A 25,993-nucleotide genomic window follows, 5' to 3' on the forward strand; every position below is an offset into this window, starting at 1 on the left:
GTTGTGTTACTGAATACCTTAGAAATGGTCTGATTGGCAGCAATGTCAGGAAGTAGAGTGGCATTATGTGAATATTAACAAATATTTCTTCTGCAAATAAATATATTATTATGGCAGAAAATATTGAGCGGGGGAGGCAAGCAGACAGAGGTGCACATTTGAATACCTTTGGAATAAAAAGCAGCATATTAAATCTGTTTGTTTGTCTTCACAGAAAGACCCAGACTACTTGAAGCTCTGGTTGGATGGTTTTGTTTCTAGTTATGAACAGTTTCTGGATGTGGATTTTGAGAAATTGCCCACACGGTAAGTTGAAATAGATCTAATTCGTATTAATGCATAATAATAATATGGTGAATTTTGAGAAATTGCTCACACATGGTATGTAGAAATAGATCTAATTAGTAATAATACATAATAATATGGTTGACGTAATAAGCACGTGTTAACACAAGTGTGTATGCATTTGTATGCACACACGTATATCTATAAATGCATCTCAAGTACACAGGACTTTCTGCATTGCGGTCTGTTGTGGGCAAAACTTTTCATGAGAAAAGTGGGATACAAAGTTAGCGAATCTGCACAGTTTCATAACTGCAGTTTGCTCTTAAATGCTGAACTATGTAACATTTTTATTGTCCCCAAAACTTGCACTATTTTTATTCATACTCCACTGGACAATATTCTACTCCTTTGCCACCATTCTGCATTACTTTAATCTTAGCCATAGAAAACGTGTTTTTTAAAAAAATTTAAACAGTGAGAAATGGTCTTACTCTGAGTGTAGGAGGGTGAAAGGCAGCTGACATGATCTGCCAAAATATAACAACCTTATATGTTGCTCTGTCTGTGTAGATTTTATTCAGGTGGGTAAACAGGATTAGAGCCTTTAGAGAACCAGTCCCACCCCCACCCTGCTTGGACCCAAAACAAACATTACTTAAAATCCAACAAAGAGTCTTGTGGCACTTTAAAGACTAACAAAATAATTCTGGCATAAAGTTTTGTGGACACAATCCACTTCATCAGATGCATGAAGTGTTAACCTCAAATTGGCAAATCTGTATACATGTGCTGAGGCAGGGTGGTGGTGGTTGTTGTTGTAAACTGTGTTGTTAGAGGGAATTGAAATTTTTAATAAGTACAGGCAGTGATTATTACCTTGACAGTTGCCACTCACAAAACTTTGTTGGGTAATAATGTAGGCACCATTGCAACGGTGAGCCAATTAACATACAGTGTGATTAAAAATAACAACACATTTGTCCTTATTCAAACTACAGGAAATAGAGTTGAATGTCTTGTTGTACCTCAGCAATTTCATGTTGGTATCTATCTTTGAAATTCCTTTGTTTAAGAATGGCCACTTTAAGGTCATTCACAGAGACCTGGCTCCCATGAGCCACAGAGCCTGTGGGCGCCAATTTGCCTGTTCAGGCCCCAATCGTGGCTTGTTATGTGGTCTGAACCTGGGCAGCAGGGGTTGTTGGAGGGTTAAACAACCCTCAAATAAGCCATGGTCTGTTGTAGGGTTACTTGAGGATTGTTTAACCCTCAAACAACCCCTGCTGCTCGGGTTCAGGCCACACAACAACCCATGGCAGTGCCCTGCTGGGGCTTGAATATTCAAAATGGCCTCAGGAATGTTCCGCAACCCATCATGGCTTAAAGAAGCCACAGTGGGCTGTGGTGATTTTATGAACCGGCCCACTGTGTCCATGGAGGTTAAAATGTTCCCCCACTGTTTTCTGAATATTGCCATTCCTTATGTTAGAATCCTTTTAGAAATTACTTTAAATCCACATCTAGCAGCTATGTCTTATTTTTACTCAAGGGTAGGGGGCTTTTAAGACCAAAATTGGGCCCCATGGACTTGGGGACTGAGCTGCTGCTCCTCTCTGAAGTTCTACATTTTCTACCTTGCAAACACAACTTCCATTGGCAGCTATACTAATTCCCAGGTCTCTTCAGCACAAATACTCAGCTCTTGCTTAAATCCGCTGGGAGTCAGGAGTAACCCAAGGTAAACCTGCAGTGTGAATAAGCCCTATTTCTATGTCAATCTTCTTCTTTGTTCCACACTAGTATTTCCCGATTGTCCTGCCTTACATTCTTTAAAAATGGGCTTTGAACTGCTAAATTATAGAGTCAAGTAAACATTCTTGTTTGCACTGAACCAGGAAATGACCTCGGTATGTGCTTCTTGAATGTACTTGTTGCTGTAACTCTTAGCAGCACAATCCTGTGCATGTTTACTCAGAAGTCAGTCCAACTGTGTCCAGTGGCACTCATCCCCTAGTAAGGGTAGTGGTCAGGGCTGGACTTTGAGGCAGAAGTCCAGGGCCCCACTCAGCAGAATGAACAGGAGGGGCTCCCGGATGCAAAAGGGCTGGTTTACTTCAGTTACTTCAAAATATGGTAATATACATTAACACCTAAGGAGCTTTGGTGTGCGGGCAGGGGGTGGGGGCATAAGACCAGAGTCTAAAATTACCTAACTCACCACTGAGTAAGGGTGTTTAGGGTTGTAGCCTTAGTCTGTTTCTGATATTGACAATTGAATTTAACACCATCAACATCAGCAAAAGGATAGTAGATGTATTTTTGTAACAGATCTGCTTACCTGAGAGTGAACAAACTACTTGGCAGACCACAACCCATGGCTGGGGGGGCCACATTTGGCCTTCTGCGTCACAGAGTTGTGTAAGCCCACCATAGAGTTAATTTTGAGCATGGTTTTCAGAGAAAAAAGAGCATAAGAAGTGCCATGCTGGTCAGACCAAGGGTCCATCCAGTACAGCATTCTGTTCACACAGTGGCCAACCAGCTGCCCATAGGAAACCCACAAGCAGGACACAAATGCAACAGCACCCTCCCGCCCGTGTTCCCCAGAAACTGGTGTACACAGGCATACTGCCTCTGGTGATACATAGCCATCAGGACTGGTAGCCACTGATAAGACTTCTCCAGGAATTTGTCTAAAGCCATCCAAATTGGTGGCCATCGCTGTATCTTGTGGTAGCAAATTCCATAGTTTAACTATGCGCTGTGTAAAGAAGTCCTTCCTTTTATCTGTCCCGAATCTCTCGCCAATCAGCTTCATGGCATGATGCCGCTGGGTTCTAGTATTATGAGAGAGGGAGAACAATGTCTCCCTATCCACTTTCTCCATACCATGCATAATTTTGTACACCTCCATCATGTCTTCCCTTACTTGCCTTGTCTTCAAGCTAAGCAATCCCAGCTGTTGTAACCTTCCCTCATAGTGGAGTTGCTCTAGCTCCTTGACTGTTTTAGTTGCCCTTTTCTGCACTTTTTCCAGCTCTACATTATCTTTTTTTAGGTGTGGTGACCAGCACTGTACACAGTATTCGAAGTGTGGTCACACCGTAGATTTTTATAAGGACATCATGATACTGGCAGTTTTATTCTCAGTTCCTTTCTTAATTATGCCTAACATGGAATTTGCCTTTTTCACAGCAGCTGCACGCTGGGTGGACATTGAGCTGTCCACCACAATCCCAAGATCTCTTTCTCAGTCATTCACTGCTAGCTCAAATCCCACCCGCTTATAGTTGAAGTTGGGAGTTTTTGCTCCAATGTGCATCACTTTACAATTGCTTACACTTAACTGTATTTGCCATTTAGATGCCCATTTTCCCAGTTTACTATCAGTGGAAACTGGCAGGTTAATTTGGATGTTTACTGTAGTGTGGTTACCTTTTAGATTAAGGTATTATTGTTTCTTCATCTCTTAACTAATAGTATTTTTGGATAACAATATGGCAGAAGATTAAAAGAGTGGTTGGGGGAATCCACAAACCGGGCTTCTACATGAACAATACCTTCATTGTCATTGTGCAGCAATGTTTTTGAGTGTTCAGTATAAAATCCGGTGTTTTGCTCTGAGATTAATGACAGAATTAAAGTGTTGCGACCTAAAAAAAACCCCAGCATATAGAACTGGACTTGCACTGTAACAGATGTACAAGAGAAAATATCTAGGCAGCTAAAGGCTACTGTGTCTTGGATAGCTGGCATGTAATTGCTCCCCAATATATCATCTATTCATTGTGTGTATGTATTTGGTTAGAACTCCAGATTACCATGTTTTGCTCTCTGGAATTACTCATTTCCATCCAGAGGGTGGCATCTTTCAGAACATACCACAATGTACATGTGATATATTTTTGTAATTTTGACAGAGCATTCCACTGAAAAGCAGAGAGATTTGAACATGGAAGGACAGGAATTGCCATAAATTGCTATGTTTTATAAGCCACTACTTAGAAACCTGGTAATTTCCCTTTTTGTATATAATAGATATTGATCAAAATATCCATGAGGTAATTCTTGACCCTCAAATATGGACGGAGCTAACTGCATTTACTGCACCTGTTGTCACAGGCTTTGCTCCCTGTAGTTTTTTCTTCCCCAATTCTTTCTTGAGGTAGCTTAAATCCTCAGTCGAGAGGTGAGAAGGAAAAAGAAACCCCAAACCCAGAGGAAAAAAAAAAAAGGAACCCCCTTTTCCCTAGGGATTTTTTTGTGCGGGGGGAGGTGTTTTTTCTGGATTTTTCTGGATTTTTCACCAGGTTTTTCTTGTGACTTCACACCTTTAGCCCAGTCTTGAACACATTACAAGGAAATAACTTCTATTGGAACAACTGGCACCCACTTCTAAGAAAGGTATTAAGACCAGGAGGTCAGCATATCGGTTCATGGTGGTTCTACTGCTTCTGTTGGGAGGCACGGCCAAGCACACTGCAGTATAATAGATCTCTTGACAGCTGAACCCATAGAACATGAAAGATTAATCCACTCTGCTGCCTTGTATTTCCCAAAGCATCTATGGCATCCTGTTCTACTTAGAATTGAAAGGGTGAAACCTTGCCAGCTGGTGAAAGTCTGTTTGCCTTACTGCAGGGAATAATTTTTCTGTTGTGAAAGAAATTTGAATATGTCAAGCTCTCCTCTTCTAATTACAGTGTTAAGCATACAAAGAAGGAAATGTAGGGTGCCTGCTATAAGGTGACTTGAACAATGGAGACACTTAATTCAAATCCATATGAACATGATCCTAGAAATGTAACAATACAGATCAGGCTTTCTGTTTTAAATACTAGGTTTTTGCACGGTTGTGTGGTAGGCAGCTTTTGGCATCCTGTAATTAATCTTGAAAAGAGCATGTCTCATTTGACTTCTAACCCTTCCAATTAGCATACAGGATCAGAGCCAGTTAGTTCTGTTTGGGTTAGGGTTGAGGGAAGGGTTGATAGAGGAAAATAATAAAAGAGCAAGGCAATGCCAGAGGCTTCAGCAGTTTTCTCCCGCTCCTGTCCCAAATGTATTTGTCTGTAGTCAGATTCAAGATGAGTAATTGCACTTCCCATTCATATGCACCAAATTGCAAAGGCTCACGTTTAAAAAAAAATTCTATTAAAACACAAATACAAGACTGCTACTTCACCCTCCCCTGAACTGTCCAAAACAGAAGAGGAGACGAAGGCTTGGGAACGGAATATGTAGCAAAAAAACTGTCTGGCATTTAGAAAAAGGTGGTTTCATGGCTACTTGAAGGGCCCAAATTTCAACCATTGATTTTGATGAGCTGTCTAGCGACTTAGCAAATCAGATGCCAAAATGTTACAGTGTTGTGGGACAACTTCCAATGCATGATATGAAAAACAAATACAGCTAATGAATGACAGTCCTCTAACTAGGGTTGCTCTGTCCCCTGAGACTTGGAACCTGAGATACCAGATGGGGGGGGCAGGGGGGGAGTGAGTGTGGGCAATCAGGGAATAAATCCAGGTAGAATAGGAGTGGAGTCTAGAGGTGTCTGGTTGAGGCAGAGGATGTAATCCGGATAGTCAGAGGAAGAGCCCAGCTGTGCCTGGTGCCTCAGGGACAAGATGCAGAGCAAAATCTCTCAAGCCAAGAAGAGAAGAGCCTAAGAGCCAAACTACACTATGCTAATTTCTGAGAGCTAGCTTTTTTTTTTTTACTCTAACCTAAGAATCCGATGCTGTAAAGAACGATATTGTTTAGGAACCTGGAATGTCAGATCAATGAATCAAGGTAAGCTGGAGGTGGTCAAACATGAGATGACAAGATTGAACATCGACATCTTGGGAATCAGCAAACTAAAATGGACAGGCATGGGCGAATTTAATTCAGGTGACCATCATATCTACTTCTGTGGACAAGAATCCCTTAGAAGAAATGGAGTAGCACTCATAGTCAACAAAAGGGTGGGAAAAGCAGTACTGGGGTACAATCTTAAAAACGATAGAATGATCTCAGTACGAATCCAAGGCAAACCATTCAACATCACAGTAATTCAAGTCTATTCCCCAACAACTAAGGCTGAAGAAGCGGAGGTTGATCGGTTCTATGAAGACCTACAACACCTTCTAGAACTAACACCAAAAAAAGATGTCCTCTTCATCATAGGGGATTGGAATGCTAAAGTAGGAAGTCAAGAAATCACCGGGATAACAGGCAGGCATGGCCTTGGTGTACAAAATGAAGCAGGGCAAAATCTAATAGAGTTTTGCCAAGAGAACACGCTGATCATAGCAAACACTCTTTTCCAACAGCACAAGAGCCGACTCTACACATGGACATCACCAGATGGTCAATATCGAAATCAGATTGATTATGTCCTTTGCAGCCAAAGATGGAGAAGCTCCATACAGTCAGTAAAAACAAGACCTGCACCTGACTGTGGCTCAGATCATGAGCTTCTTGTGGCAAAATTTTGGCTTAAATTGAAGAACGTAGGGAAAACCACTAAACCATTCAGGTATGACCTAAATCATATCCCTTATGAATATACAGTGGAGGTGAGGAATAGATTTCAGGGATTAGACCTGATAGAGTGCCTGAGGAACTATGGACGGAGGTCCGTAACATTGTTCAGGAGGCAGCAACGAAATCCATCCCAAAGAAAAAGAAATGCAAGAAAGCCAAGTGGCTGTCTGATGAGGCTTTACAAGTAGCTGAGGAAAGAAGGGAAGTGAAATGCAAGGGAGAAAGGGGAAGATATATCCAACTGAATGCAGAGTTCCAGAGAATAGCAAGGAGAGACAAGAAGGCCTTCTTAAATGAGTAATGCAAAGAAATCGAAGAAAACAACAGAATGGGAAAGACTAGACATCTCTTCAAGAAAATTGGAGATCTCAAGGGAACGTTTTGTGCAAAGACGGGCATGATAAAGGACAAAGAAGGCAGGGACCTAACAGAAGCAGATGAGATTAAGAAGAGGTAGAAAGAATACACAGAAGAACTATACAGGAAAGATCTTCATGTCCCTGATAGCCATGATAGTGCGGTCACTGAACTTGAGCCGGACATCCTCGAGAGTGAAGTCAAGTGGGCCTTAGGAAGCATTAGTAACAACAAAGCTAGCGGAGATGACAGTATTCCAGCCGAGCTATTTAAAATCCTAAAACATGATGCTGTTAAAGTGCTGCGCTCAATATGCCAACACATTTGGAACACTCAGCAGTGGCCACAAGACTGGAAAAGGTCAGTTTACATTCCAATTCCAAAGAAGGGCAATGCCAAAGAGTGTTCAAACTATCGCACAATTGCGCTCATTTCAGATGCCAGCAAGGTGATGCTCAAAATCCTACAAGCTAGGCTTCAGCAGTATGCAAACCGAGAATTACCAGAAGTACAAGCTGGGTTTCGAAGACGCAGAGGAACTAGAGGTCAAATCGCCAACATTCGCTGGATCATGGAGAAAGCAAGAGAATTCCAGAAAAACGTCTATTTCTGCTTCATTGACTACGCTAAAGCCTTTGATTGTGTGGATCACAACAAACTGTGGCAAATTCTTAAAGTGATGGGAGTACTAGACCACCTTACCTGTCTCCTGAGAAACCTGTACGAGAGTCAAGAAGCAACAGTCAGAACCAGACATGGAACAACCGATTGGTTCAAAATTGGGAAAGGAGTACGACAAGGCTGCATATTGTCACCCTGCTTATTTAACTTATATGCAGAGTACATCATGAGAAATGCCGGGTTGGATGAATCAGAGGTCGGAATTAAGATTGCTGGGAGAATTATCAACAACCTCCGATATGCAGACGATACCACCCTAATGGCAGAAAGCGAAGAGGATCTCAAGAGCCTCTTGTTGAGGGTGAAAGAGGAGAGTGCAAAAGCTGGTTTGAAACTCAACATTAAGAAAACGAAGATCATGGCATCTGGCCCCATCACTTCCTGGCATATAGAAGGGGAAGAAATGGAAGCAGTGACAGATTTTACTTTCTTGGGCTCCAAGATCACGGCAGACGGTGACTGTAGCCATGAAATTAAAAGACGCTTGCTCCTTGGGAGGAAAGCTATGGCAAACCTAGACAGCATAGTAAGAAGCAGAGACATCACCTTGCCGACAAAGGTCCGTCTAATCAAAGCTATGGTTTTCCAAGTAGTAATGTATGGCTGTGAGAGCTGGACTATAAGGAAGGCTGAGCGCCGCAGAATTGATGCTTTCGAACTGTGGTGCTGGAGAAGACTCTTACGAGTCCCCTGGACTGCAAGGAGGTCAAATCAGTCCATCCTAAAGGAAATCAACCCTGAGTGCTCATTGGAAGGGCAGATACTGAAGCTGAAGCCCAACTATTTTGGCCACCTAATGCGAAGAGAAAACTCTCTGGGAAAGACCCTGTTGCTGGGAAAGACTGAAGGCAAAAGGAGAAGGGGACGGCAGAGGATGAGATGGCTAGATAGCATCACCGATGCAATGAATATGAACTTGAGCACGCTCCGGGAGAGAGCGCAGGACAGGAAGGCCTGGCGTGCTATGGTCCATGGGGTCACGAAGAGTCGGACACGACTGAACGACTGAACAACAACACCAAGTTTGGCTCTTAGGCTCTTCTCTTCTTGGCTTGAGAGATTTTTTTTTTTTTTTACTCTAACCTAAGAATTTGGTTAGGGGCCACGGTGGCTTAGCGGTTAAGACGCTGAACTGCAGACCGGAAGGTCAGCAGGACAGCAGATCAAGACCCGAGTGCTGCGTGATGGTGTGAGCTCCCGTCTTCAGTCCCAGCTCCTGCCAACCTAGGAGTTCGAAAGCAAGAAATTGCAAGTAGATAAATAGGTACCGCTTCGGCGGGAAAGGTAACAGCGTTCCGTGCACCTCGGTGTTCAGTCATGCCAGCCACATGACCACGGAAGCGTCTTCGGACAGCGCTGGCTCTTCGGCTTAGAAACGGGGATGAGCACCGCACCCTAGAGTCGGACACGACTGGTTGGGGACACCTTTACCTTTTAAGAATTTGGTTACCCTGATTTGGATTGGGCCTGCTGTACACCAGGAGTGGAGGATTAACCCTCCTCCTGCATTGGTTTCCTGAAATCCTTTCAAAATTAAAACTTTAATTTTAAAAAATAATTTAAATCATTTAAAAGAAAATGAAGTCTCCATTGGTATCAGTGGAGGCTTTTTTCTTTTGTTAACCTCCTCCCCCACTGGGCGGTGGGGGAGAATTTTGGGAGGCAAACGGTGTGCATAGCAGTCTTGGTCTGAATCAGGGCTGTGTGTGCTTACACTAGAGTAATGAAAAAAGTAGCCTTCAGGTACACACTTACATGATTAGCATAAAATGTGGTTTAGCTCTAATACTTGGCCCTCACCCAGATTGTTCACTTCTTCCTCAGAATTCCTTGAGAACCAAGGCTATAACCCACACCCTTTAGGTTAAATTCTGACATTTTGCAGACCTGATTCTCACATCTTTTCCAATGCTCCAGTAAACTAAACTTGTTAGTTAGGCTTAGTTCTCATTGATGCAGTAAACTTGGGTTTGGGCTGTACCACCTACACAATGAAAACTAGATGATGGAGAAATGTTTTAGCAGGGATTTTCTTGTTTTGCTTGTTTGCTTGTTTGGTGTGGAGGAGCATCCAGGTATGCTCTGCAGTTGATGTGGTACAGCCCAGATGCAAGATTTTATTCTTTCAGTGCAAACTAGTCCATCGCTAACTCGGTAAGGAACAGCTGATCATGTCATGTGTATTCTAGTTTGCTTCTAAAATGGGTCGCTTCAGGAGCCAATCTACATGGAAATGGGTTTTGAGGCAGTTCTGTTTACATACAGATTTTCATGAAATTGGGTTAGCTCCTCCCAGGGCCAACATAGCCAGTAATGCGGTGTATACATTAAACAAATCCATTTGCATGGGGCAAACGAGTAGAACTGAAGGTCATCAAATGGGTAGGTGGGGAAGTGAGGAGGCTTACTTTCCGACCCCTCCTCCCTGCCCCCTGTGCTCAGTGAAGCTTTTAAGATCAGTAAGGCTCTGCATACTTTGGCACTTCCATACATAACAGCCTCATTATGCTCCCCTCCACACTCAGAGAATATTTAACGGGGCAGGCAGTGACTGAGCGCAGGATCGAAACAGCATCCTTTCAAAGCAGCAGAGCTGACTCCCATCCCCAATGCAATGAGTTACTTCCAGGTACATAAGCCTCCACCCCATGCAACTCTTCCTTTCTGCAAATCACCACTGCTTCCACCAGTCCGCACTGAAGCCAGCTGAGATCACATGAACTCCCAAACTGCACTGAAGCCGCTGTGACTGGAAAACCCGCCACAAATAGAGCTTGTTTGTTTATTAACAGATTTAGGGCAAGCAATGCCGCATTAGCTATGGGGAAGGGCATGTGTCATCTGATGTGATGGACTCGGGGGTGGAGGAGAACCAGGCAAAAAGCCTGGTGTAGATGAGCCCCAGGCTATACCTAGCCACTCAGTAGTACACTACATTAATGACCTTTTCTTTGATTATACACAGAAACTGTAAAAATATTGGTCACAACCCAGCCTACATTGAGCACTTTTGTCCATTTCAGTTCCATGTGCTAGCTAAACATATGCTTAAATCTATACTGTTGAAACTACTGGGATATGAAAATGCTTAATTTTTTTCTGGATTATGCCCATTGATGTCATGTTATAATATACGATACTATTTGTGGATCATCTCTTCGGTATTTAGTGGGCCAGCCTATACCTGCCTATAATCTCATAATCACCATGGGCCAATTGTAGTAGATGATTCCATAGAGAATTAACATATATTTTAACTGACCTAATATTTCTTTAACACGTTAATTATAAGATTAAAGTGGATGAGCCAGTACTATGTAATTTATTGGCATGATTTATAATGTATTGGCCCTCTGGCAGTCAAAAGTTTGAATTCTTTCATTTTGTTGAGTGCAGTAGAGTCACCAGTGCAAAAAAGATCTTAAGGGTATTCCTTTTTATTAATCAATTCCTGGGTTTATTTTTAGGGTGGATGATGTTCCCCCTGGAATATCGCTGCTTCCTGATAACATTCTTCAGGTCTTGAGGCTCCAGCTGCTGCATTGTGTCCAGAAATTGTCAGAAGGACTGGAAGAACCACAGCAAGCCTTGTCGCTTCTCCTTGTCAAATTCTTCATTATCCTTTGCCGGTATTTTTTTTTAAAGAAGTTGACTTTTCAGAGGCAGACTGGGAGGTGTTTTTGGGGAGAGGTCACAAGTACTGCCTCGCTTTCATTTGCTAACTTGTTTCTTACCAACCCCCAGTCTCTTGCTTTACCCTCCACCCCTCCTGCACCCTCACTTGCTAACACTTTCATCCTTCACTGCCCATATTCTCTCCCCCTGCACAATCACAGCTTCTCCATCCTCATAAGCATAGAGCTGCTTTTTCCAACCTGGTGCCCTCCAAATGTTTTGGCCTACAAACCTCATCAGCCCCAGCCAGCATGGCCAATAGTGATTCTGGGAGTTGTAGTCCAAAACATCTAGGAAGCCCCAGCTTGGGGAAAGCTGGCATATAAAGCGTGGTCTGTTCTGGAGAATCAGGGCTAGCTATGCTTGCCGTGATGTGTGGGCGGGCCATCTGATGTGAAAGAAGTTATGGTTCTGTAGTGCTGATTCTAATCTAATTAATTCAGTTCCAGGTGTCTCATTTAGAATGTTTGGGTAATCCACATGAAGTTCTAAAACATACATAATTGTTAATAGTTTACAACAGAGGGGGGGAACACGTGCCCCCTAACCCTTTTTGTGGCCCCTGTGGCTGAATTTGTGGCAGTGGCAGCAGACCCCCCCCCCCAAAATACATGGTGGTTTATGGGTCATTTTTGCTTGAAAACAAGGCACATGGGAGCCCCCACCCCCTGTAGGCTTCCCACCCTGATCTCCATCTACATTCATTGTTATTGTGAACCATTTTGAGGCTACCTGGAGAAATATAAATCCCATACATACTAATGGTTTACCATCTTATGTCTTTTGTTGTATTTTCAGTTAAAAGACATTCAGCCTCTTAGGGCAAAATCCTATGCATGTTTATACAGAAAAAGTCCTATAGCTCCCAGCATGCCTCAGCCAGCCATGCTGGAAATAGTAGGACTTTTGTTCTGTCTAAACATGCATAGGATTGTGCCCTTAATGTGAGATTACTTTGCATTTCAACATTTTAAAGCAGCATTTTAATGTTTTTATTAACTTTCCAAAACAAAATTAAACAAACCAACAGTAAAAAAGATAAAAAGAATGAATGAATAAATAAATGTCACATTGGATTTAAATCTAGTTATTGACAGAGGGTAATACATTTAACATATATGTATATTTTTCCATTACAAACCAAGATATAGATAGAATCCATAGGCTGCTTGGAGGTTTTCTTTATATTTCTTCACCATAACAGATTATGTTTAGTCTCTTTTCCATAGTCTGAGGAAAGGCTTTAACAAATACTGCAGTGTGTGTCCCTGATTAGTATATAAAATAAAATCCTGCCATATTTTATAAAAGTCAGATGTTTAAACATCATTGAAGATGCTTTTGGATATACGCTTCCGCCTAGCAGTCTTTTTGGTGAGTCCTAAATCAGAGACGTTTTACTATGTCTAACTCTTCATGACTTCATTTCTGTTTCAGAAACTTGGCTAACGTGGAAGAGATTGGGACCTGTTCCTATATTAATCATGTCATTACAATGACTACACTCTACATTCAGCAGGTAGGTGAATGTGTAATTTGCTTAACTTAGTTTCTAGTTGTTGGCAACTGGTGCTGCATTGAGAATTAACTCTTGATATTATTCTGTGTTTTGCTACCTGGAGCTCAGTTCATCGGTTTCTCTCCACCCCCACCCCACCCCCGCCATTACAATTGGAGTGACTATGTTATTCCACCTCTGGAGTTTGAATTTAATTGATTGAGTAAAAGAGACTCATTTGAAGGTAGCAAGGTAGAAGTTCAAGAAAAGCTCTGTGAACATTCTTAATTGCTCCAAATGTCTCTAGCTGTTCTGTATTGTTCAATTAATATTTGAGTATCTATTTAGCAGTTGGGAAACAGCAATCTTACTGGGATCACTGTGTGTGGGGGGAGCCTTTAATCTCTCCCCATCCCCCCAGCAGTCCTCATCAAGACTGCTGTTTCCTGTCTTCTATTAGCAGCAAGAAAACAGTGATGCTGATCGGGAGGGTGGGGGGGCTTTTAACCTTGCCTCCCCAGTGATCTTAATCAAGGTCACTTGAGATTGGCTTTTACCTTGCCTCCCCTCACAGCAATCGTAATCAAGATCACTGGAGCGGTAAGGTTAAAGCCTCTCCCTGCAACCCCAGTGATCCTGATCAGATCAGCAGTGGGAGAAAAGTTAAGCTAAGCCCTCCCATCCAGCAGTCCTGATCAGGATCACTGGGGAGTGGCAAGAGAGAGAGAGAGAGAGAGAGAGAGAGAGAGAGAGTGTATACATGAGAGAGAGAGAGACACACACACACACACACACACAAAGAGAATGAGTGTGTGTCCTGGTCTTCCTCACTACCAGCCGTTGTGTAACCCCTGAACTGAAAAAGGTTGCCCACCCTGGATTTAGGATATGATACGGTGATGAAAGGATAACTGTCTCAGAATTGAATTGAAGTCCTGCTGATGTTTTAACTGTTGAAGTCTAAAGTATCTCTGCTAGTTTTTTCAACCAAAGTAATAATAACAATGACAATAAATTAATAATAAATAATAGGTAAATACTAATAAATCTTCTACTATTACTACCACTACTATGCATTTATATAGAGTGTTTTGAATGTTCAAAGTTTTAGAAGTGAATGATTTCAATAATCCTTACAAACGGTGATATTGTAAAGTATTATTATTCCCATATTGCCAGCAGGCCCTGAGACCGAGAGCGGCTTATCTACTGTGTTCTGAGCATAAGGGAAGTTTGAACTTGAGACTTCTTGATTCATGGATTGTTGCTGTTGTAGGCAGTGCACTACACTAGCACAGAGCCCAAATCCACGGTTGAAATTTTACCCCCAAACCAATTTAACAGCTTTAAATATGGTAGGGTTATTTTTCTTGCCTCATAAATGCATCAGTGCTAGCTGACATGCAGTTATAAGCACGGCAGCAATCATTCACTATGGCAGTTAAGTTCTGTCAGCTACCCTCTGGTCAATGCTTCAGGTTTCTTTTGCAAAAGGGAATTCATGAACAGCCACTCCTAGGCTTAACAAGGGGTTTGGTGTAAGAACTCTGGAAAAATAAACAGGGAAAATATATTGTGTGTGTGCCCCAGTGGCACTTTCTCTTACAGGAACTTTTGTGCCAAATCTCAAAACTACTTTTTGGACTCAAGCCCATTTGAAAAGTCAGTTTTAAACTGACCCAGTGTGAGGAGCTGCTGAAATGAAAACTGTATGATAGGCACAGCAGAGGTATGTGTGCGTGCCTTTGGATGGTGGTTTTTGTGTTTATTTGTTGATTTATTTATTAATATTTATATACTGCTTAATATAATAAAATTTCTAAGAGATTTACTTACAAAAACAGTAAAGACGACTGTTAAACATATAATACAATATGGCAATAAGCAGTTACAACTTAAAACAACAAAAATCAATCCATCAATTAAAACAATAAAACAGAGCAGTGTCATCATCCATTAGAAGTAAGGGAAAGTTTGGGTAAACAAATACGTTTTCAGAAGCCATTTAAAACTCACCAAGTTTTCTGCCTCCCAATCCACACAAGGGAGGGTGTTGATAATTCTTTCGTTTCTGAGTTTGTGTTTTGAACCACTTTGAGAAAAGAGCTTGGCCTAGCATTTTAAGTGAACTTCAAGAAAACTTTCTAATGAAACCTCGGCCCAGTTCAGATGTACAACTGAGTCAGAATTTAAAGTCAGGAGCAGGCTACAGGATTGCCCTCTCCCTGTTCTTTTCCTCTCCTCTCTTCTTGCATGCTTGTTCCCTCACCAGCCTCTACCTCCTTTCAGTATTCTATGAGTGGCTATCACCAGCCCAAGTTCAACTAAAACCAAGGTATGCCTCCAAATGCACTTTGAGAATCCTGACTAATAAATTCATTGATATATGGCATAATTTTCTGGAACTTTATGGAGATTAGGCAAAGGGAACAGTGAGGGCACAATTGATCATCAGAGGTGTATGTGCCCTGGGATGATGGAGGCTAAGGTTGAAGTCGGTCAGCCATCATGTATATGTAGCTATATCTAGGTTTCTCTTCTTTTTAAAAAATTGTTATTATAATTTCTTTTCTCTTCTGATTTTGTCCCCCTGGCTTTGCAGGATGGGTATTGAGGGAATGAAGAAAGGGGAGGCCTCAACTGAGCCCATGCAACATTGGATTTCGTTATTTGTACATACTTCATTGAGCTGTTCTGACCAATGTTAATATTCTGTGGTGGCAGTGGGGGAGGAATTTGGGGTTTGTTGTATAGCTGAAATCTTTTTCAGTAAAAGGAGCATAACCCTTTCATTTTAACATACCGTGACAATGGTAACACACAATAATGAAACAGCATAGAGGGGATGTGAGAAGTTTCTGGATGCAAGGAGGAATGGAGAACAAACATGATTCGTGCCTTCTCCTGATCCCTAAAGCTGGGTTTCAGTTGCACATCCAAGCCTGGTTGCAGTGGTGTTCCAATGTTGAACTGTTCTCTTTGCCAAAATCCTACATTTCCTTTCCTTTCTAGGGATGCATGCTTGCAAAACACGTTGTTGGAAGCATTTTCACGACCACCGTGGGTTTTTTTTGTCTCTCTAGTTAAAGAGTAAAACAAAGGAGAAAGAAGTGGCAGATCAAACACCCATAGAAGAGTTTGTCAGACATGCACTGGCTTTCTGTGAAAGCCTCTATGATCCATATCGCAATTGGAGGCAAAGAATCGCAGGGTATGTGTGAATCTATTGTTTTATTGTTGTGATTTTAATCTCTTCAAAATGCAGATGACTTGGTTTTTGTTGATACAGGTTGTCTGTTTGGCCTTGAAAAACCCATGCAATGCTAAAAAGAAAGTGCATGCATGTGTATCTTTCCACTCTGTGTAACAAACATTTCTTTGCACTGATAGCCCAGGGCTGATGTTACTCCACCAGCGAAGGAGCTCCAGCAGCATCTATCCTTCCTGCACTGCCCACTGGGGAATATGAGAAACCCCAGAGTGTGTGATAGCCTTGAAAATCCATTTAGGACTGCACCTCCTCTTCCACTCTATCCAGGGCCAGTGTCAAGAGTAGGCATGGTTGAGCACCATCTGAGGGCCCACGCCCCAGCAGGGGCCCACTCACAAGAGATGCTCCTCCACCTCACCAGACGACAGTGGTGGTGAGAAGAAGGAGCAGCAGATGCCTCTGCCTTACTTGCTCACTAGCTTTCTGCCTGTCCAGCAAGCAAGTGGGAGCAACAATGAGAAAGAGGATGAGGAGCAAGAACAGCTGGTGGCAATGGCACTGAGAAGGTGAACTCGCTGAGAGAGGGAGCCCACTGGAGGTGTCTTGCCCAAGGCCCCTCAGAAACATGGAGCACTGTCTCCATCTTAAGACTCTGACCATGCAGACTTCATGACTTCAGGTCAGCTTTCCCCTGCTCTTCTTCTTCTCTCTCTTTCTTCCCCACCTGCCCCCTTTTTGTAACATCTTGCCTGATGGAGAGATGTTTCCTACAGTTCTGGAGAAAACCGGTCTACATTTTTTTTGCATATGTGGTTGATCCTAATAAAGGTATTTCCTGACTGTGAAGTTTGGAATTTTTCTCACAGACCAACATGGCCTACTTTATTTGAATTGAAAAACAATATTAATGCTTGTGTAGGAAGGGGTGGTAGTGTGAGCACCTGGTTGGAGGTGTAACATGTTACCCCAGTGGCACAGGAAGAAGTGGCACTGCCGTGGCGATGCTGTGGGCCATCAGAGCAACGGGAGCACTGGATCTTTGCCTGCTTGTTCTCACAGCAACAGGAGTTGCTTCTTTTAAATCCTCTACCTCTTCTGTATCTCCTGTTTTCTTGCATCTTGGCAGTAGGACTAGATTCAGTCACTCATTTTTGATACTTGCCAGTCAACATACCTTGCTCAAATTCTTGTTTCTTTTTGTGGTTAATGCTCCCCCTGCACACACTTTTCCAGTATGCTTGACCTACTATAACTGCTTTCCCAGCAACTCAGCAAGCACAATCTCTAAATCCCTTTCTGCCATAGCTTTTTATGGTATTATTTTTAGCAATTGTACAGATTCACCTTGAAACATACTAACTGAGCCTAGAAAAGTAAAAACAAACAAAAAGCCTCCATAAAAATAAAATATATGTCCTATAGTCTAACGTCATGTATTTCAGCAAATGCAAATACACAACCGCTTCCTAACATAACACGGAAGGCCCTGCCATAGGATGAGGGATGCTTTTCAGGAATATGTCTTGATTTGACCTTCTTCTGAAACAATTGGTAATAGGTTGTGTCCGTTTCTCTACAACCGGTTTCTAAGATTCATGGGTTACACTACAGGACAAAAGAAAGGGTTTTATGTAACCGTGTCCTCCTGTGAACAGAAAGTGTGGAAGGCAATTCTTAGTTGATTCCCATTTTCCTCTGCAGCCCCCTCGGCCTTCCCTAAATCTGCTCCAAAGGTTTGGGGGAATCCTCCAGAACAATGTGGGAGGTGGCATGCATCAGAACTGGGGGATTGCTGCAGAAGAAAGGAGTAAATGGCAAAAATGGCCTCCCTCCCCCTTTCTTTCATGGAAGCCTCCACTGAATCAGAGAGCCTTCTGTGAACTGGAAGGATGGCAGCCTATTGGATATACACTCACTCTTTTTTTTCCTCTTATAGATTCAATCACCCTGCGATTACTTTCCTAACCTACTGTCCCCAGTCCCCAGGTAGAATGCAATGTAGCACTACACTAACCTTTACCTAGGCTCTCGATGTGTGGGTTCACACTGAGTAACGATATTTGACTAAATATGTCACACAGCACAAATGTGTATAAAATGCTGTCCATTGATCCCCCCTCCAATTACTGAAATATCAAAACACCTTTTCCATTCTAAACAAACAAACAAACTAGTTTTGCCTAAGTTTGTGACAGGACAAAAACCGAGAGTTTTTGCTTCACACATCAAATGAGCAGGGTGACCCTTGGGCTCAGTGTGTTGTAGCTACAGGAGATAAACATGTCCTATGACTGTGTGCACACCATAAGAATTGCAACTGCAGCTAAGCATGTGCAGTCAGATAAAGACATGTTTCCCTTCACATATTTGTATGTTATAACACAGGAACACATTGGCCCAGCTCAGACAAACATAAGCACACAAGCCTTTTGCCCATGCATGCAGCCCTTCTGCTCCTCCCTTTGTGGTGTGAGCAATCAAAGCAGGAAGTCTTTAACTTAACTAAGTGGTTTGAAGTTCGTTTAACATCTTGGCTTGTTTCAGAGCTGGTAACCATAGTTTCCTGGTTTGGATGAAATGGGGAAACTGGTTAATTACAAGGCTGCCCCAAGACATTTTGCACCCTGAGGGGAAGAAGAAGACACACACACCCCCCATTCAAGCTACAAAACCTGATTGGACTGGCAGTTGAATCTTTCTTCAACACTGTGATTATGGGGCATCATCCTTTGCTGTACCCGAAGGCAGCAGGTTAGCTTAGGTGCAGAGCAGGCCACATGGCACACAGTTTTTTCCTCTGGCACCTTGATGCTGCCTTCCAGCATCTTCCGCTTAAGGTGACTGCTTCACTTTATCTAATAGTAGAGCCAGCCTTGGTTAATTAGAGAGTACTTAGTTTGATTGCTCATTCTACAAAGGGCCTGTGTGCATGGGCAAAAGGTTCATTCACATCTCAGCTTATTAAGCCAAGATATGATAATCTGAACAGAGCCGCAGCATATGTGGGTACATTCTAATTCTGTAATGTGTGAAGCAGCTCTATAAATTTAGGACAGAAGGGATCACTTCTGGGTGACTGAAATACTGAAAAATCCCATTGTATTTAAATGTGTACAGATTGTATTGCTAAACCCACATTTCTTTACAGTTGACAGTTTTTTTCTTATTTAAAAGTGGGTGGTTTAGAAGTGGAGGCACCTTAGACAGTAATTTGGTAGCCGTTAAAATAATGTTGTAAATGTTATATGCAATATGGAATTGATACATTACTGAATTTGAATGAAAATACATTTTAGAATTTTTAGAAAACATGTTCCCCAGTAACTGCCTGTAACATAAATGTTAACGATACGCTTCTACTATAGGCGAATTCTGGGCACTGTTGAAAAAAGCAGACAAAAGTACAAACCAGCTTCACTCACGGTGGAGTTTGTCCCTTTCTTTTACCGTGAGTATCACTGTCTTTAGTATCCTAATATTACTAGTGCTTCTTTCAGAATGAGAACCCTTTAAGGAAGAAGCTTTCTTGCTTCACAGTTCCGATCTCAGGATGATAAACACTGAAGAACTGCTGAAAGCTGCATACTTCTCTCTTGAAGTTAAGAACCTGTCTCTCTGAACAATTTCATTCTTGTTATGGTTGATTTTTGCCTACTATATATAACAGTATAACAAAGACTGGGTACTGGATGGGGACAGTCAGGTTCGAAGCTCTGCTCAGCCATGAAGCTCACTAGGTGAACCTGAGCCGATAGCTCTCTCTCAGCATAACCCACCACTCAGGATTGTTGTGAGGATAAAATGGGAAAACCTATTAATGCTGCCCTGAACTCCTTACAGAAAAGGTGAGATACAAGTGTACTATGTTGTTACGCTCCTGCACCCTACTTCTGAGAGGTGAGAAGTCTTAGGGGCTTCAGCATGTACTCAGGCTTCAGTTTCCTGAGTAGGACGACACTGGAGACTTGTGGTGTTTCTTGCATAAAAGGTTTATTTACCCTGTGCTCAAGATGAGGGTTCACACCATTTTGGACCAGCAGATCCCTGCGCCCCCTCAGCTGTCTAGGGATTTACTGCAGAAAGCCAAAATCAGCTTTCTCCTCCATCTTATGATCAGTTTTAATCGATCCTGGAATATCTTATGGTCATGGTTGTTTGAGATGGTTTGTTGTTTTAGATATGTTTCTTTTGTCTGTTCGTGGTTTTTATGTAAATGGTTTTTTAATCTCTGTATATGGTATTTTTAATATCCTTAATCTTTGTAAACCACCCAGAGAGCTTCGGCTATTGGGGGGTATAGAAATGTAATAAATAATAATAATAGTAACAATAACAACAACAACCAGATCCACTCTCCCCCAGCCTGACTTCCTGCTATACCACAGGCCTCAGCCGGCCCCTCCCCTTGGCCTAGTAGAACAAAGGTTACCAGCTCAAGAATTACAGGGTTGGGGAGATTCCTCACTGTCTTTATAATCAGAGGCACTGAGTTGTAAGGGAACTTTGGAAGGTAATTTAGGCTGACCTGAGTACATAACAATATTAAACATAAGGAATTGGTCCTGTCAATAGCACTTGGCGTAGTAGAGTAAATGTCGGTTGACACTGGCCTTCATTTTTTTAAGTGGGGGGTTGGGGTTGGTGAACAACCTAAAAATATTTTGTGGGGGGCCTGGTGCTCTGTAAAGAAGAGTTTGGGCAAGACCACCACCATTTCAATTTCTCTAGAATGCCTCTGGTCCCTAACATAGAACCCCAAGGTATTCTGCGGGAGTCAAGATAGCGGTAGCTGCTGCAGCTGCTTACCTGGCATTTGTCTTTGAATTTTGGGATGCCCACTAGCACCCACCCCTGATTTGGCCTGCTGCGCCACTGCCTGAGGGGGACACAGGGTGGGACTGGGGAATGTTGGAAGGCACCTTGCCTAGGGCCCCTTAAACCCTTGCACCAGCCTGTAAAGACTCCCCATGTGTAACTCCCTCCCTCTTCTATACCTGCAGTGTCATCTTGAGGGCTCATGGCAGGTTCCCAATATATTTGTCTGAATATGTAACACAGATCCAAATGTATTCTGTCTTTGGGCTTCTCTTCTTGCTACATTTATCATGAGTCAGTGCTGATTTGCAGTTGGCTTAATCCTAATCTTCTAAATTGAAAACCTATGTATTTATAGTTATACATTTATGAGTTGCCTTTCGGCCCAAATAGGACCCCCAAGGCAACATAGAATTAAAGCTTAAAACCACTTTAAAGCTTTAAGAAATGTTTTTTAAAAATTAAAAAAATTGAAAACGTTAAAAATAATTTAAAACTTTAAAACACCACCTGCAGCAGAATTAAGAGCAGGAGAGAATCTTAAAAACAGATTGTGAAGGTAAGGGAGCCTAGACAGCTATGATCCCTAGACAGAGTCTGGAGAGCCATAAGATAATTCAGATCCCTGAATCCAAGGTTGGAGAAAGCACCCTGACCACAGATCCAAGAATCCTTGCTCCCCTATTTGCAGCTGGCGTGGAAAGAACCATGCCGGCTGCCTCTCCGAGGTCACAAAGGCAACTTCAGAGGGGGGGTAAAGGAGGCATGCTGGTGGGCAGGGAGGGGACTGGGGAAACCAGGATTTGATGTATCCTGAGGCCTCCCTAGCCTCCTTCCTGCTCTGATGCATCACAGCTAGACAGGTGAAAAAGCCTGTCTAGCCAAAATGCAGAGTGGGGGGAGCATGGAGGTGAATATCGCTTCCACCGCTCCTCCCATTCTGCATAGGATGCCAGTAAGGCTCCAAGTTCAGAGGCTTAAGGGCATCGCCATAGTATTGCACCTTAATACTGTTAGGCTGCAATCCTGTACTCAGGCACCTCAGAGTCAGCCCAATTGAAATCAGTGGGAACTACTTCTGAGTAGAAATGTATAGGGTTGGACTGTTTAAAATACTAAGAAGCTGTATGCAACAAAAAATCTTTCAAGTTCCTAAAAACAAAGCTGTTACTGATGATGATGCACCTAAACGTTAGAAGAAAAAAATTGTGGATTAAATATCTTGATGTGTTAAGTGTGCACAGTTGAAGTCTTGTTTACAATTAGTGTGGATCCCGCTAAGCAATTTATTCTTATATAAACTTCTTTTTTAAAAAAGCTCTCTAATTCAGTTTTTGTTTCAATAGTCAACTTGCTTGGGATCTTTCGAAGTTAAAATAGTGACATTTTAATAGTGCTGGTTTGTGACATTATTGGGAGTTTCTCATGGTGTTAATTCCAAACAAAATAATTCGTTGTGGTTTTGGCAGCAGCTAGTTTGTCTGTGTATGTGAGGCTATTGCTATGGCAACTGCTTCCAGGTTAATGTTTATTGCTAAGAAAAATTCCTTAGGCCACTTGTAATTGCCTTATGTCAGGTATGGCAAGAGCAAGGATACAGTATCATGCTTTTTCAGTGGAACGTTTCAGGCCAGGTCCAGTTTTAGTCAATAGGAGTTTAGCCTTCACAAAAATAGCTCTGGGTATGGTTAATATTTAAGGGCCTTGTGCTACATTAAACTTAAGCAAGTTCTACTTCAATATATAAAAGCTCTACGTGCACTCAGTGGCATCTCTAAATGGCTGTGCTTTTACGTAATGCCGAACTATGGATTATTGTCTGAGCTGCAGCAGGCCTTGGGCTCACATGCTTCCCCCTCTGTCTCTGTTGTGGCTGTGGGGAGGGGTTTGGAGTATTTTTCATCAAATTTTAGCTTGTTGTGACATCCAATTCCAGACAAACTGCAGTTATCCCTAACTACGGTTACTGGAAACAAGCCAACTTCAAACCATAGTTTATAGAGCTGGCTGTTTTCACTAACCGTAGTTAAAATTAGATACAGTTTGGGTTCAGACATAATATGAAATGGTGGTTAATCTAAAAACGGTAGCAAAGGCTTCCGATCACCTCCTCACAGCCTCATCAGAGAAGGCAAAGAAGAGAGGAGTAAACGCCTAAGCCCAAGCCTCACTGCAGCTTGAATTCGTTAACTTTATTTCTGAAAGAAAATGAAGAATGATGTGGCATGGGAATTACTGTTGGGAGATTTTATTTGGACATACGTCTACAAATGTTCGTGGTTTGAGGTTGATATATACAAGCAAGTTGTTCTCCTTTTTTCAGAGTGCTTTCAAGAAAGCGAGCATCTCAAAGAGAGCCTAAAATGTTGTCTGCTACATCTCTTTGGAGCTATTGTGGCTGGTGGGCAGGTGAGGAGAATCCTGACAAAACGTTAGTGTCGTCTTCTTGACCATAGGATGCAGGGATTTGCATCTTTACTTAATTGTGCACTTTTGGCTTCTGCTCAATAGGGAATGTTTAGCAACAGTGAAGAATTTATTCCAGAAAGGACCTATTATTTGTAATGGGATGTATCATGGGCTAATCTTTGTTCAGGGAAGGACTATAGGTCAGTGGCAGAGCACATGCTTTGCATCCAAAAGGTCTTGGGTTCAATCCTATACCGGGCTGGGAAAGACTGTTGCCTGAAACACTGGAGAGCCATTGCCAGTTAGTGTACTGAGCTGGATGGTCCATTGGTCTGACTTGCTTTAAGGCAGTGTCCTATGTTTCTATTAGCAGTATTGAGCCATAACTAGGGGACTTTGTATACGTACTTTGTATGCCAAAGGTCCCAGGTTCAATCCACAGCATTTCCAGGTGGAGTCCCCCGCCTGAAACCCTGGACTGCTATTGCTGCCAGTCAGTGTAGATAATACTGAGCTAGATGGACCAACGGGGTGACTTGGTATAAGGCAGCTTCCTACGTTCCTGCACATGATTGAAATTCTGTGTGGTGCTTTGCTGGGTGAACACGCATAGAAAAGTCTATTTTAGCACCATATTTTCAGTGTTTAATGAGTAAGCTGCTAAGCTTCTAAAATTAAATGCTTAGAAAATATGTTAGCAGGAAAGATTGTTTATGGATGATCATTACCTGCACATGAATGAACATCTACTTTTTTTTCCCTTGCAGAAAGCAATTTAGATCAAATGTTTATACTGTGTTTTAACTAATTCTGAATTTGAGATGGTTTTACAATAAGGTAAACTTTGTTGGTTTTTGTGTTGTCCTCACATGGTGTGAACTGAAATGGGAGCTTTCCCTCCCAATCTAAAAACTAAATGAAACCGAGCAAGGACCTTGATGCTGAGGATATCACATCTCCAGTGTGAATGGCTGTTGCTTCAGCATTATGAGGAAGCACTGCACTTCCTCATGCCAGAGAAAAGATTTTGGAGCAAAATGCTGCTTGCTCAGGATATCCCCATTTCTAAACATTTTGGGCCAGCATGCAAATCATGGTAAGATGAATATGCTCCATCCTAAGGATTCGTTTCAACATATTTAGCAGACCAGTGGTCCATCTAGCCTAGAGCTGTGTGACTCCTGACTGGGACAGTTTGCCAAGGTCTTAGCACCAAACTGGATGTGACATGGAAGATCTGTGATTGGATCACCCAGCTGAGAGCCACTGTAGTGTAGAGAGGCAATGTAGTAAGCCAGTGTAGTGGTGTGGTGTAGTGGTTAGAGTGCTGGACTGGGATGCAGGAGATCCACGTTCCAGCCCCCACTCAGCCATGAAGCTCGCTGGGTGACTCTGGGCCAGTCACTGACTCTCAGCCTAACCTACCTCACAGGGCTGTTGTGAGGATAAAATGGAGAGGAGCAGGACCGTGTAAGCTGCCTTTGGTTCTTTGCAAGAGGAAATAAGGTGGGATATAAATGTAATACAATAATTGTTATTGTTTTTGTTTTATTTTTTTGACTTAAATGAAGCCAAGGGGAGGAGTGAATTGGATCAGGGCCATGCTGCTGGGCGAGAGTGGTGAACCCTTTCCCCTGTGCTCTTTTCCCAGATTAATTTGACCCCTGGAGCAGCTATTAGCCGCAGTTGGAGGGGAGGGGAGGCAGGAACCCATATTGTGTCTGTCCTCCCCACTGTGGCTAACTGGAGGTTGAGGGGGATAATTTAAATCAGGGAAAAGTGCTGGGGGAAAGGGTTAAACTCCCCTCTCCCAGCGGTCTGACTGCTTGTAAGTCTCTCTTTTTTTAAGTTGAGAGGTCCATTTACAAACCTCCTGCTTGACATCTACATTGGCGCCGAGGCCTCTCCCAGTGTTGCTCCTTGAGATCCCCCAGATGTTAGGTTCAGTCCACCAGCATCTGAGACCTTCTGCATGCAAAAAACACACACTGTACCACTGAGCCATTGGATTGTACAGCATGTTTGGGAGCCACCTACCATTTTCTAGCCCAGCCTTCCCCAATCTGGTGCCCTCCAGATGTGTTGAGCTATAATGCCCCAAAGCTATGCTGGCTTGGGGGTTCTGGGAGTAGAAGTCCCAACACATCTGGAGATTGGTGAAGGCTGCCCCAGTCGCAAAAGAGCTCCATTGGCAAAGCTTGTGCCAATAAATAAGCTTGTACCGACATATTTAGTGAAGTTTGCACCAGCAAACGAACATACGGTTCAGACTGTTTATCACTCAGGTGCACATCTGCCCTCTTTTCTGTATGTGCTCTCATGGGCCTCATGAATGGGGTTTCAGTCATGTGTAATTAAATGACAGTCTGTTACAAATAGCTGGTCCTTTCTGGATTAAAAAAAAAGATGCTTAGGCTGAGTCAGGCACTTGAATAAATAAAAATAGCACCATTGGGCTAAAAGTGAACATGTTCTTCTCTCTGAGTCCAGGAAGACAGTGTACTGAAGCCAAAGAAGTGTAAAGGTAT

General features: G+C 42.6%; 1 protein-coding gene across 7 annotated transcripts in view; it reads left to right on the forward strand.

Moving 5' to 3' along the window:
- NBEAL1 (neurobeachin like 1) overlaps positions 1–25,993 on the forward strand; it is a 157,824-nt gene that overhangs the window by 31,931 nt on the left and 99,900 nt on the right. For 3 of the 7 annotated variants that reach the window (XM_084818213.1, XM_084818224.1, XM_084818269.1), the window contains exons 3-8: positions 215–306; positions 11,325–11,486; positions 12,970–13,051; positions 16,114–16,241; positions 19,607–19,689; positions 23,380–23,465. In XM_084818213.1, coding sequence (XP_084674339.1) covers positions 215–306; positions 11,325–11,486; positions 12,970–13,051; positions 16,114–16,241; positions 19,607–19,689; positions 23,380–23,465 — 633 coding nt within the window. Of the gene's footprint in view, positions 1–214; positions 307–11,324; positions 11,487–12,969; positions 13,052–14,647; positions 14,760–16,113; positions 16,242–19,606; positions 19,690–23,379; positions 23,466–25,952; positions 25,990–25,993 lie in introns of those variants that run through there. The other 4 variants (XM_084818241.1, XM_084818234.1, XM_084818250.1 and 1 more) reach the window with 4 other exon arrangements.

This window comes from Heloderma suspectum, chromosome 1, assembly GCF_057233095.1.
Source record: "Heloderma suspectum isolate Gila_16-S chromosome 1, 16-S_ref, whole genome shotgun sequence".
Classification (NCBI taxonomy): Eukaryota; Metazoa; Chordata; class Lepidosauria; order Squamata; family Helodermatidae; genus Heloderma; species Heloderma suspectum.